The sequence below is a fragment of the Mobula birostris genome, chromosome 7, assembly GCF_030028105.1.
Source record: "Mobula birostris isolate sMobBir1 chromosome 7, sMobBir1.hap1, whole genome shotgun sequence".
Classification (NCBI taxonomy): Eukaryota; Metazoa; Chordata; class Chondrichthyes; order Myliobatiformes; family Myliobatidae; genus Mobula; species Mobula birostris.
The window spans coordinates 188,909,122-188,922,916 of record NC_092376.1 but is presented as its reverse complement, the minus strand read 5'-3'; the positions used below and the strand labels follow the sequence as shown (position 1 = coordinate 188,922,916).

The window sequence follows — 13,795 nt, the reverse complement described above, 5'->3', positions numbered from 1 at the left end:
ACCCTCCTACACACTGGGAGCCACCATCCCAAACACACCTTTAGAGGCATTGTCAAAGGACAGCTGACCCGATTTCATCGCATTTGCACCAGGGCAGAGGACTTCCACCAAGCCACTACTATCCTCTTCTCTGCACTTAGACACAGGGGCTACAGCAGACGGAGACTCAGACACATCAAATCTGACTTTTTAAAAAGTATCACAAATCCCCGACCACAGGACAACACAACACAGAAAGTACCCTTGATAACAGGATACAGTGGGATGGCAGTGAATATCCACAAGACAGTCAAAACACACTTTGAAAATCTAAAGGAGGAAGGGGAGGGACACTGGGACAATACACCATAGTTTCAGCCTTCAAAAGGGGTAGAAACTTAAAAGACATACTAGTCAGTACCAAAGTACGAACAGCGCCAAACTGCAAGGTGGGAAACTGCAGGGTGTGCATATACATCAGAATTTCAAAAAGCATACACAACAGAGCTACAGGAAAGTGGGCTGAGATAGAGCAGAGGATAACTTGCGAACAAAAGAATGTAGTATATGCAATCCAGTGTAAACAATGCCATATCATATACATAGGGGAGACAGGCAACAGCTTGAGAACCAGACTCACAGGACACCTCAGTAATATCACAAGAGGAAACCAAAACAGACCAGTTAGTAGGCACTTCCTAGAGCATGGAATGTACTCCTTAGCAATCCTGGGCCTGGAAACCAACATAAACTGGTCAAACCTCCAAAGAAAAAGAGCAGAGAGGAGATGGATTGAAAGACTACAGACGCATTCCCCAAATGGACTAAACGAGGCCTAAAAAACCAGGCCAGCAACATAAAATGTACTCACTGAAGGGCCAGCACTGCACCCCGTAATTTAAAAAAATGGAAAAAATTAGAGTAGGGAAGAAGAGGAGGATCCCCTTCAGTCACCCACCCTGAAACAAATTAAGACAGGGGACCATTAAATAGGAAAGGTTCGTCTTACTTTGGAAATAGAGCCTAACAACTAGGTCCCAGAACAGAACCTAATTCCCCAAGTAGAGAGTAATAAAATTAGAAATTATAACTCTACAGGAGATAACCACTAGGAAGAATAGACGCGTAATGACCGATTTAATCCAGACACAGCACTTGCCCCAACCTCCCAGCTTCCCCCATGGGGAAGAATACATCCCCAGCACATGACCCTGCCCTGAAACCTAACATCTTCACACCCCATAAACACAGATCCTCTTCCCGCCAGAGGGGCAAACTCACCCCACACCACGAGTTATACCTCCGGCCGCCCAGCAGGCCCCCCTCAATCCTACACCCGCAACCTAATCCAAACATCCAGAGGACCACACAGCCCAACTAAACCCTAACCCTAACCCTAATTTCCAATGGACCGGACACCCCAACTAAACCAGACTGCACCCCAAATAACCCAAACCACACCACACTAATGGGCTTATATAATAGTCCTTTGCCCTACCACTAAACCTAACACCTCCAACCCTGCTACACACCCCCATAAACCCAAACCCTCACCCCAGCAAGGGGCCAAATTCACTCAGATCACCAGCAGTTAGGCTCCTATTTCAGCCCTCACATGGCCCTGCCCTGAAACCTAACATCTTCATACCCCATAAGCACGTGTCCTCTTCTCGCCAGAGCCAAACTCACCCCACACCACCAGTTATACCTTCCGCTGCCCAGCGGGCCCCCCTCAACCCTACCCCCCAACCTAATCCTAACATCCAGAGGACCACACACCCCAAATAATCCCTAACCCTAACTTCCAATGGACTATGCATCCCAACTAAACCGGACAGTACCCCAAATAACCCTCACTCCATCAAGGGGCCAAATTTACCCAATATCTCCAGCAGTTAGGCTCCTAATTCAGCCCTTCCCCCTATGGCAAGGGCAACCCCCCCCCGCAATACCATTTGCCACCCCACCCCCCTTCACCATGAACCCTCAACCCCCATTACCTAACTCTACCCCTGGGCATGCCCCTCCCCACACACCCCTCAATTAGCTACTGCACAGCCCCCAGATCACAGCACCCAGTCCATATAAAAAAGTCCCCAACCCAAAACACTATCCATAGGCAAGAACTCCACCATTTTAACTTAAACTCCAGAATGGAGGTTAAAGAGGAGGAAGGTCCCAATAAAGACAAGACGGGGACCGAGATGATGACAACGTGGGCCAAAAACAAAGTGGCAGGGTGAAGTGATACTGCATCTCCAGTAAGAGATCCACAAACACCAGAGGGATATTTTGCCCACTGCCCGCATACTCGCATCCTCACCCCAGCCCTGACCCTATTCCTAACCCTAATTTCCAATGGACCGCGCACCCCAACTAAACCGGACAGCACCCCAAATAACCCAAACCACACCACACTAAAGGGCTTATATAACAGTCCTTTACCCTACCCCTAAAGCTAACATCTCCAACTCTGCTACACACCCCCATAAACCCAAGCCCTTACCCCATCAAGGGGCCAAACTCGCCCAATATCAGCAGCAGCTAGGCTCCTATTTCAGCCCTCCCCCCTATTGCAGGGGACACCCCCACCCCCGCAATGCCAATTGCCACCCCACCCCATCTCCCTTCGCCCTGAATCCTCAACCCCCATTACCTAACTCTACCCCCGGGCATGTCCCTCCCCACAACACCCCTCAATTAGCTACTGCACAACCCCCAGATCACAGCACACAGTCCCTATAAAAAAGACCCCAAATCCAAAACACTATCCATAGGCAATAACTCCACTATTGTAACTTAAATTCCAGAATGGAGGTTGAGGAGGAGGAAGATCCCAGTAAAGGAAAGTTGGGGACAGAGATGATGATGACGTGGGCCAAAAACAAAGTGGCAGGGTAAAGGTGATACTGCATCTCCAGTACGAGATCCACAAACACTAGAGGGATATTTTGCCCACTGCCCGCATACTCGCACCCTAACCCTAACCCTCTAACCCTAACCCCAACCCTAACCCTAACCCTCGTATTAGGCAGGTTTTCTTCTCACTTTGACAATGCAGGTTGCAGGACCTTGCATTTTGAAAACTAAATTGAGTTTCTTGACTAACAACGGTGTTAGCAGTGCTAGTCCATTTGCAGGATGTGGATGCTTCACATACAGAGAATGGCAATTCTCTTTTTTTTTTACTGTATAGATGTACTGAATCACAGAAGTTCATGCCAGCATTTGGATTTCAACTGATACCATTTCTGATCTTTGAATAAATGAAAAACACAAACACACTGGGGAAATTGAAGTAACCACATTATAATAGACAAGAATACATTTGTACAATATTTACACAGGCATGATGTTTACATTAGAGTTGGAATTTTCTACATATTTTACTGTAGGGTCAACTTCATTGTATTTAATGTTAAAAAGTGAAGGCATTAATGCTACTTGTTTACAGAAATTGTGTATAACTTTTACAAGTGGTAAAAAGAATATATATAATATACATAACATATTTTTATACATTTATTTTCACACTTGAATAAGATTATTATTTACAAGAGCAGAATGTTGTGACTGGCAATGCTTACAAAATCCTTTGGTGTTGGCTATTTTTATATATTGTCTGAACTGTTGCACAATGGAAGTGTACTGAAAAGTACTTGGGGAGAAACCTCTTGCCTCCGCTGTGATTAAAAACACTGATCATCACTGATGATAAACAGATAAGCTGAAACTGTGCTTAGCCATTTTGGAGCTGTTCAGAATTTACCAAATCTTGGACCTTGTGGCCAAGTTAGGCTCGTAAGTTCGAGCAACATATTCACTATTCTGCTACCTTCAGAAAAGGAACAAATAGAGACAGCAATTACAAATCTGAGGAAGAAATTGCCAAGTAATCAATTATTGGCAACTTATTAGGGAACTACATTAATGTCTGACTAATGCTCACTTTAAATGGTCATGGGAAATACATCTATCAGACCTGATAGCACATAGTAATATACTCAAAACACAAGAACTGGCCCACTGGCTTTAAAAAAAAACAGCTAATAGGCTTCCTTTCCCAATTTTCCCCAGAGCCCTGTAAATAAAAGAAACTTTCACAGACTAATGCATCTTTTCAAAACAGTTGCAGACACGGTTTTCAATAATGAAATTATCTTCATGCTCTGGTGCTCGGTTGAGGGGAAGGTACATGTCAGGCAAACTTACCTTGATAACAGATGCAGGATAATGCACATAAAATGCTGGAGGAACACAGCAGGTCAGGCAGCATCTATGGAAATTAATAAACAGTCGATGTTTTAAGCTATGACCCTTCTTCAGGACTGAGAAGGAATGGGGAAGACGCCAAAATAAGACTCTCTTCTCCTATCAGACTCCTTCTTCTCCTGCCCTTGACCTTTCTCACCCACCTCGATTCACCTTCCAGCTAGCCTCCTTCCCCTTCCCCCCCCCCCCCAACCTTTTTGCTCTGGTGTCTTCCACCTTCCTTCTCAATCCAGAAGAAGGGTCTCAGCCTGAAATAGGACTGTTTATTTATTTCCATAGACGCTGCCTGACCTGCTGAGTTCCTCCATCATTTTGTGTTTTGCTTTGGATTTCCAGCATCTGGAGACTTTCTCATGTTTAAGATACATATGTATATTGGTATATATATCAACAACAGTCTTGAGGTCAGTGAAGGCATATTCTTCCAGCTTGTTTGCTTATTACAACTCTGTTCTCCCAAAATGGGCACCCTAATTGTACACTGCAATTGCATCAATGGCTCACAAACTATGGAAATCCTAAAGTATCAGATTTCCAAACTCCAACCACTGGTGTAAAAAAGATATCAAACAATTTCAAGGAATATTCCCAAACCTGTGCTGCCATAAACTTTCTTGAAAATATCTCAGAAACTGTACTGAAGTGAGAAAACCACCCACAAAATCACCTAAGATGACCTATGGCTGACTGTAGTGAATCTCATAAAGGTACCTTGGAGTCTCTGTTCCTGGATTAAAACCATTAACAACCGCTGTGAGTTTTACACTGCTGCAGACAGATCATATTTATCAACACCGAGCAGCAAAATAGTGCAGTCATGCACTTCAGGAGGACTCGTAGACTAGTAAATACACAATCAATCAGAGAACTCTGGGAAATACAGGGGAGAAGATGCATGTCAGTATACAATGTCCAAGGGTACCTGAAGGCCACATTTTGGGTTAAGAAAAGATTAAGAAGACATTATGGATACTTGCCTTCATTAGCCATGGCATTGAACATTTGAAGAGGGAAATTTGTTCATTCATCTGTTACATGCCGTGACATGGGCAATCATGGTTTTTCCATGACTATGATTGTTCTTGGCAAATTTTTCTACAGAAGTGGTTTGCCGTTGTCTTCCTCTGGGCACCAGCTGCTCCTATAACCATCCACCACCTATTCCCATGGTTTCACGTGATCCTGATTGGGAGGGGGGTAGTGGTGGACTAAGTAGATGCTACACCTTGTCCAAAGGTGACCTGTAGGCTATCGGAGGGAAGGAGCACCTTACACCTCCTTTGGTAGAGAGATAACTCCATCTCACCACCCCGAGAGGGAAACTACGGCATATAAAACACTGGCTAAGTTCTGGTTAGCACATTATGGATGGATATGATTGTAACTCAGAGATTTCTGAAGGGATGCACCAAGATAATGCCTCGGATGAACCTTTTAACCAGATGGAATGGGTTTGTTTTTCTTGGACCAGATGCGATTGAGGAGAAGCATGATTGTCATGTACAATATGATGAGGGACATATTGAGAAACCCTGGCCCTTTGTTTCAGGCTGAGACCCTTCATCAGGAGGACACCGGCCCTAAAGTTCGACACTATTCCTTTCCATAGATGATGCCTGACTTGCTGAGTTCCTCCAATGTTTTGTGTGTGTGTGTGTGTGTGTGTTCCTGGATTTTTAGCATCTGCAGAATCTCTTGTATTCACAAAATATTCACTGAACTTCCTCCTCCCAACTCCATAAGTCTGTCAATGGATTAAAACGAAATTATAATTAACATAGGCAAATATTCTACCTGTGACCCTCTTACCTGAAACAAATGCTATTATGCAGAATTAGCTACAAAAATTTGCAAACAGTCTCATTCAACGGTATTGCTAACATTAGGTCATCTTTAATATTGAAAAACATCTTCCTTGTGGCACAATTTATCTATCTTCTCAAGTTTGTGTAGGATGAAACAAGAAAACAAGTATTCCATTTTCTTGGTATGTGTCACGTCATGCTTTTTGGATTCAGATTGTGTGGTTAATTATTCTGGGTAGAATGGAAATGTCATGCTTTAGGGATTCAGTTTGTGTAATAAATTATGAGATCAGAATTATGATGTCCATGGAGATGTACTGTTTAATTTAGATAAATGAAGGATTAATGTTTCATCACTTCAAAGCTTCACTGAGCTGAGCATGGGAGCAGACTTCATCTCTTATGGAAGTGAGGGAGAGAATGAGTGACACTTACCCCTTCTTTGGATGTCAGCATTTGGTTCCTGTGGCAAATTTTTCTTCAAGCCTTGTAACCCCCCCTTCAGATAACTTAATACACCAAACCTTTGCCTCCTCCTCTCAAAAAGACAGGATTTGAGGAAGAGATGCAAAATGTGTTCTGTGTATAAAACTAGTTCAAATGTTAGCGAAGTATAACAGTTCAATTATTTGGAGCAACAAACAATCTACTGGAGGAACTCAGTGGATTGAGCAGCGCCCATGAGAACTGTCAATATTTGAGTTCTGAATCCTGTATTGTGGGCCAGAATGTTGACAGTTGTATTTTCCACCCCTCAGGTGCTGCTCAATCTGTTGAGTAGCTCAAGCAGATTTTTTTCAGCATCTGGAGTCCAATTATTAACTCCATGTAGTGTTGGGAAATTATACACCATCTTCCACCTACTACTAGTGTGCTGTCTGTGAACATGCTTAATATAACTTTGATTAAACCAAATTCATGTCCTATTCATTATTGCACAAAAGTTCTAAAACATTGGGATTTTCCTGTATCAGGTTACTGAACCAGAACTTAGTCCCGTTTAGTCACCCATGCATGTCTTACATTGAATTTCATCCAATTGTTTTAATTCTAGTGGTGATTTGCATCAAGACCACTGATGCTTCACCTTAGCTTTCCTACTTTCACTTTTGAAGTTCTCTCTTCAATAATAAGGGCCTTGTAATTATGCTGGGAAATTAAATGGGCCTCATACTTAGAGGAAGACTTGGGGAAGGGATGACTGTAATAAAAGTGAGCAGAGGGGAAATGAGAAGCTAGCTAAGGACCTGCAAACTGAAGTAAATTGAATGATAAAGAGGATGCCTTTTGTTTCATTTTGTGCTTTGTTTCATCCTGACGATGCTTCATCAGCCAGCCCTGTGAATGGATATTTAAGCAAGGTCGCCATCAGAACTTGGCAGGAAAATAGAAAAGCCTTCTGAAAAGTTGGCCATGGAGTATACCACAGAGGAGTCTTCGAATTCTCTGCAACTCATAAAATTATCCAAAGGAAAACTTTTCAGCATGGCTTTATCTTGCTGAAGGTTACAAATCAAGCAATTAAGAAACATGTGAAAGACTGTATAAGGGGAGAGTGCAATGGTTCCCGAGTGAAAATGAAGACCTCCTCTGAGAACCACATGTAAGAAAACTGCCTCTTGAAACAGATTGCTATAGTTTGTTGGGCATATCTTCCCTGTACATGGCTGTGTTTGTGGTGACCACTGATAAAGGAAATTTCAATTAAGACTATTAAAACAAACCTCCTGATAACTAAAAATATTGTGGTAGAAAACTAATCTTATTATTCACACTTGATGTACAACATTGTAATGGCTGGGTCCTATAAAGTACTCCTCCCAAAATTCAGTCCAGTTGTTTTGTCTCTCAAAAATTGCTCAAACCATGTGACTGAGAATGAATTTCTACTCAGTGCTCTTATGATCAGACTAACAAAGCTAACACACCCCAGACTCTACACAGTAAAGATCACATGGTGCATCTACATGGCAAGGGGTGGTCCCAAGATCAGATGAACCCTGAGATTGGACTACCAGCTGGAATAAACACCACCTTCATTCAGTGAATCCCTGAATCATCCACTCTATATTACAGCTTGGTGATATCATATTGAGGTTCGTTCTTTCTATGAATTGCTGAACTCAGTTCCTGGAGGAACTTGTCCTGCATCGGCAGGTTTGTAACTAGGTTTTTCTTCATCTGCGTCACTAGGATTGGTGTGGGGTCCACTGCTGAGATTTCTGAGTTCATTGACAACATGACATTGACGTCCTGAACTTCTTCATACACAGGCTCATTGCTGGAGTCTTCTTCCTTCTGTTGCTGTTCAAATATCTCATGCTGCATCTTCATTGGCTGAAAAGAAGCAAGTGAGAAAAGTTATTAGGAAGTCAGCATTCAACGAGGTGTAGCCTTGTGATATTTTCCCACTCACTCAAGATTCCATTGACGTCCTGATCAACTTAACTTATTGTAACCAGACATGCAAGAGGGGTGCAGAGGGGTAGAGGTTTGTTAGAGAACAGAAAAGAAACATTCTGAGACGTTCAGCGGAGTGTTGAGAATAAAATAAAGTACAGCCAACAAAGGTATTCCTTGACTTGTGGGTTACGGTAGGGGGGCACTCCTCTGGTTGCAGCCAGCTTGACAGCTGCATTTACATTGGGGTTGCCCATCCCCGTCCTGAACTTTCTGCTGAGATTGAAGGGAAAGTCATACATTAGGAATGGTGGACAGCAGCAGAGAGGTTGTTCTGGTACTTATTACCCTGTTCCATCAGGATCTGGAACTACCAGCCACCTCAGCCACTGATGATGATCGGAGCCCAGTTAAAATCTAACGTGTAGTCAGTCTGAAGTGTGAAGAGTAACAGGCAAGTGCCTCATGTATTCAATGGAATTCCTTCACCAGTCTCCCCATACTCTCCAAAGCTGGAGTCCCAAGGGTTGCAAAGATTTCAATTCCATTATCAGGCGATTTCCCAGCTGTTAAGACTGCCCAAGGGAGTACCAGATGGAGGGTATGGTTTGACTTTTTGCAGCAGAATTTAATTTGACTGAATGGGCAGGGGACCAGAGTTGAAAATTATCCCTTGTTAGAATAAACAGTCAAACAAAGCATCTGTTTGCCAATTCCCTCATCTAGAGAGACATGGAAACAGGATGGTGCAATCATCTGTACTTTCTGTGGTAGGAAGAGGCCTTCTGAAACTACAGAACAGAAACATAATTGAATACCATGCCATAGATTTGCAAAGGCAATTCCAGATGAGACACTATGCAGTATCTCTTCATCTAATACAATTTCATATGAATGAAGAACATTGTATATTTTAGGGCCTAACAATCAAAAGCTTAAATATAGAGAATTTTTCACTAGCAATCTAAAAGAGGAAGTGCAGGGAACTGCATGGTCATGCACTTTGGTAGAAGGAATGGAAGTGTGGGCTTTTTTTCTAAATGGGGGAGCAAATTCAGAAATTAGAGATGAAAAGGGACTTGGGAGTCCTTATGCAGGATTCCTTAAAGGTTAACTTGCAAGTTGAGTTGATGGTAAGGAAAGCAAATGCAATGTTAGCATTCGTTTTTGAGATGACTGGAATATAAATACAAGGATGTAATGCTGAGGCTTTACAAGGGAATGGTCAGACCGCAGCTGGAGTATTGTGGAGTTTTGGGCCCCTTGTCTAAGAGAGGATATGCTAGCATTGGAGAGGGTTCAGAGAGAAGATTCACAAGAATGATTCTGGGAATTAAAGGGTTAACATATGAGAATCATTTAATGGGTCTGGGCCTGTACTAATAGGAGAATGAGGTTGAGCGGGTTAATAATTCATTAATCATGGACTAGCAGAGAAGACACAATGGGCTGAATGGACTAATTTGTGCTCTTATAATTTATGGTGTTAAGGAATAAAATTTATGATGTTAAAAAAATTACCACATTAAACCAAGCACATAAAGAGACACATTCCGAGGCAGTAAAGCCATGATCTAGTCTAGTGCATTAGTATAGAGATGTATTATCATTAATACTATGGCTCATGCACAATGTCACCATAGAGAAGAGGTTTTCTAGCCTTGCTGCTCCGGACAGGAGCACGGATGTACTTACAAAGAACATTGAGAGTGTTCTCCGGTCATGTAGGCGTCGCTGGAAGGAAACGGGCACAAAGACAATAAGCAGAATGAAAAAGCACAAAAATTTAATGGGACAGTTGCCATCATTCCGGCAAAACATCAGAATTACAACTCACTTTCCAAACCAGTGAGCAGTTTGAACACAATCTCGGAATTTCTTACTTTGTTTTCTGATGAACAGAAAGCATCAGAGCAACAGTTGTAAGGGACATGATATTTCATTGGCCTAGACTGTGTGGTTACTTTAGAAATGGTGTCAGGACTTCTACACCCATATGGTCACTCCTACACCCAGGAAGTCCTATATGTATAGATGCTGTGTCGGATGTGATGCTTTGCCATTGGCTCATCCTGGGTACTGACAGTGGATTTCAGTCCAGGTAAGATTCCCCCTGAATGTGTCCTGAAGTGTGAGTTTCGGGAACTAGGCAGAAGGCTGAAGAACAGGACCTCAAGGGTGGCGTTCTCAGGGTTGCTACCAGTGCTACATGACAGTGATGGTAAGAATTGGAGGAGATGGCAGTTGAATGCGTGGCTGAGGAGTTGGTGCGGGGAACAGGGTTTTAGAATTTTAGATCATTAGGATCTCTTCTGGGGAAGGTGGGACCTGTACAGATTGGATGGGTTGCACCTGAACTCGAGGGGGAGCAATATCCTTGCAGGCAGGTTTGCTAGTGTGGTTCGGGAGGGTTTAAACTAATTTGCAGGGGGGATGGGACCCTGAGCGATAGAGCAGTGAAAGAAGTGCATGGAGTAAAGCCAGATCTAACATATCGAGAGGCTTTGAGGAAAGAGAAGCAGAATAAACGGTGTAAAGACAGTAAGGTAGAAGGGCTGAAATGTGTGTACCTCAATGCAAGAAGCATCAGGAAAAAGGTGATGAACTGAGAGCTTGGATACTTACATGGAGTTATGATGTAGTGGCCATTACAGAGACTTGGCTGGCACCAGGGCAGGAATGCATTCTCAATATTCCTGGATTTCAGTGCTTTAAAAGGGATAGGGAGGGCGGAAAAAGGGGAGGAGGGGTGGCATTACTGGTCAGGGATACTATTACAGCTACAGAAAGGGTGGGTAATGTAGCAGGATCCTCTTTTGAGTCAATATGGGTGGAAGTCAGGAAGAGGAAGGGAGCAGTTACTCTATTGGGGGTATTCTATAGACTCCCTGGTAGCAGCATTGATACAGAGGAGCAGATTGGGAGGCAGATTTTGGAAAGGTGCAAAAATAACAGGGTTGTTATCATGGGTGACTTTAACTTCCCTAATATTGATTGGCACCTGATTAGTTCCAAGGGTTTAGATGGGGCAGAGTTTGTTAAGTGTGTCCAGGACGGATTCCCATCACAGTATGTGGACAGGCCGACCAGTTGGAATGCCATACTAGATCTAGTACTAGGTACTGAACTGGGTCAGGTCACAGATCTCTCAGTGGGTGAGCATCTGGGGGACAGTGACCACCGCTCCCTGGCCTTTAGCATTATCATGGAAAAGGATAGAATCAGAGAGCACAGGAAAATTTTTAATTGGCGAAGGGCAAATTATGAGGCTATAAGGCTAGAACTTGCGGGTGTGAATTGGGATGATGTTTTTGCAGGGAAATGTACTATGGACACGTGGTCGATGTTTAGAGATCTCTTGCGGGATGTTAGGGATAAATTTGTCCCGGTGAGGAAGATAAAGAATGGTAGGGTGAAGGAACCATGGGTGACAAGTGAGGTGGAAAATCTAGTCAGGTGGAAGAAGGCAGCATACATGAGGTTTAGGAAGCAAGGATCAGATGGGTCTATTGAGGAAGATAGGGAAGCAAGAAAGGAGCTTAAGAAGGGGCTAAGAAGAGCAATAAGGGGGCATGAGAAGGCCTTGGCAAGTAGGGTAAAGGAAAACCCTAAGGCATTCTTCAATTATGTGAAGAAAAAAAGTATGACAGGAGTGAAGGTAGGACTGATTAGAGATAAAGGTGGGAAGATGTGCCTGGAGGCTGTGGAAGTTAGCGAGGTCCTCAATGAATACTTCTCTTCGGTATTCATCAATGAGAGGGAACTTGATGATGGTGAGGACAATATGAGTGAGGTTGATGTTCTGGAGCATGTTGATATTAAGGGAGAGGAGGTGTTGGAGTTGTTAAAATACATTAGGACAGATAAGTCCCAGGGGCCTGACGGAATATTCCCCAGACTGCTCCACGAGGCGAGGGAAGAGATTGCTGAGCCTCTGGCTAGGATCTTTATGTCCTCGTTGTCCACAGGAATGGTACCGGAGGATTGAAGGGAGGCGAATGTTGACCCCTTGTTCAAAAAAGGTAGTAGGGATAGTCCGGGTAATTATAGACCAGTGAGCCTTACGTCTGTGGTGGGAAAGCTGTTGGAAAAGATTCTTAGGGATAGGATCTATAGGCATTTATAGAATCATGGTCTGATCAGGAACAGTCAGCATGGCTTTGGGAAGGGCAGATCATGTCTAACAAGCCTGATAGAGTTCTTTGTGGAGGTGACCAGGCATATAGATGAGGGTAGTGCAGTGGATGTGATCTATATGGATTTTAGTAAGGCATTTGACAAGGTTCCACACGGTAAGCTTATTCAGAAAGTTAGAAGGCATGGGATCCAGGGAAGTTTGGCCAGGTGGATTCAGAATTGGCTTGCATGCAGAAGGCAGAGGGTGGTGGTGGAGGGAGTACATTCAGATTGGAGGATTGTGACTAGTGGTGTCCCACAAGGATCTGTTCTGGGACCTCTACTTTTCGTGATTTTTATTAACGACCTGGATGTGGGGATAGAAGGGTGGGTTGGAAAGTTTGCAGACGACACAATGGTTGGTGGTGTTGTAGATAGTGTAGAGGATTTTCAAAGATTGCAGAGAGACATTGATAGGATGCAGAAGTGGGCTGAGAAGTAGCAGATGGAGTTCAACCCAGAGAAGTGTGAGGTGGTACACTTTGGAAGGACAAACTCCAAGGCAGAGTACAAAGTAAATGGCAGGATACTTGGTAGTGTGGAGGAGCAGAGGGATCTCGGGGTACATGTCCACAGATCCCTGAAAGTTGCCTCACAGGTGGATAGGGTAGTTAAGAAAGCTTATGGGTGTTAGCTTTCATAAGTCGAGGGATAGAGTTTAAAGAGTCGCAATGTAATGATGCAGCTCTATAAAACTCTGGTTAGGCCACACTTGGAGTACTGTGTCCAGTTCTGGTCACCTCACTATAGAAAGGATGTGGAAGCATTGGAAAGGGTACAGAAGAGATTTACCAGGATGCTGCCTGGTTTTGAAAGTATGCATTATGATCAGAGATTAAGGGAGCTAGGGCTTTACTCTTTGGAGAGAAGGAGGATGAGAGGAGACATGATAGAGGTGTACAAGATAATAAGAGGAATAGATAGAGTGGATAACCAGCGCCTCTTCCCCAGGGCACCACTGCTCAATACAAGAGGACATGGCTTTAAGGTAAGGGGTGGGAAGTTCAAGGGGGATATTAGAGGAAAGTTTGTTAGAGAGTGGTTGGTGCGTGGAATGCACTGCCTGAGTCAGTGGTGGAGGCAGATACACTAGTGAAGTTTAAGAGACTACTAGACAGGTATATGGAGGAATTTAAGGTGGGGGCTTATATGGGAGGCAGGGT

General features: G+C 43.6%; 1 protein-coding gene across 7 annotated transcripts in view; it reads right to left on the bottom strand.

The window, feature by feature from the left end:
• Nucleotides 1–4,530: 4,530 nt before the first annotated feature.
• The window catches only part of arap3 (ArfGAP with RhoGAP domain, ankyrin repeat and PH domain 3), a 358,711-nt gene continuing 349,446 nt past the window's right edge, over nt 4,531–13,795 (bottom strand). For 6 of the 7 annotated variants that reach the window (XM_072264187.1, XM_072264193.1, XM_072264190.1 and 3 more), the window contains 2 exons: nt 10,152–10,190; nt 4,531–8,393 (listed from right to left, as the gene is read on the bottom strand). In XM_072264187.1, the coding sequence (XP_072120288.1) occupies nt 8,127–8,393; nt 10,152–10,190 (306 nt within the window). In that variant the 3' untranslated portion in view covers nt 4,531–8,126. The remainder of the gene's footprint in view (nt 8,394–10,151; nt 10,191–13,795) is intronic. The other variant, XM_072264192.1, reaches the window with a different exon arrangement.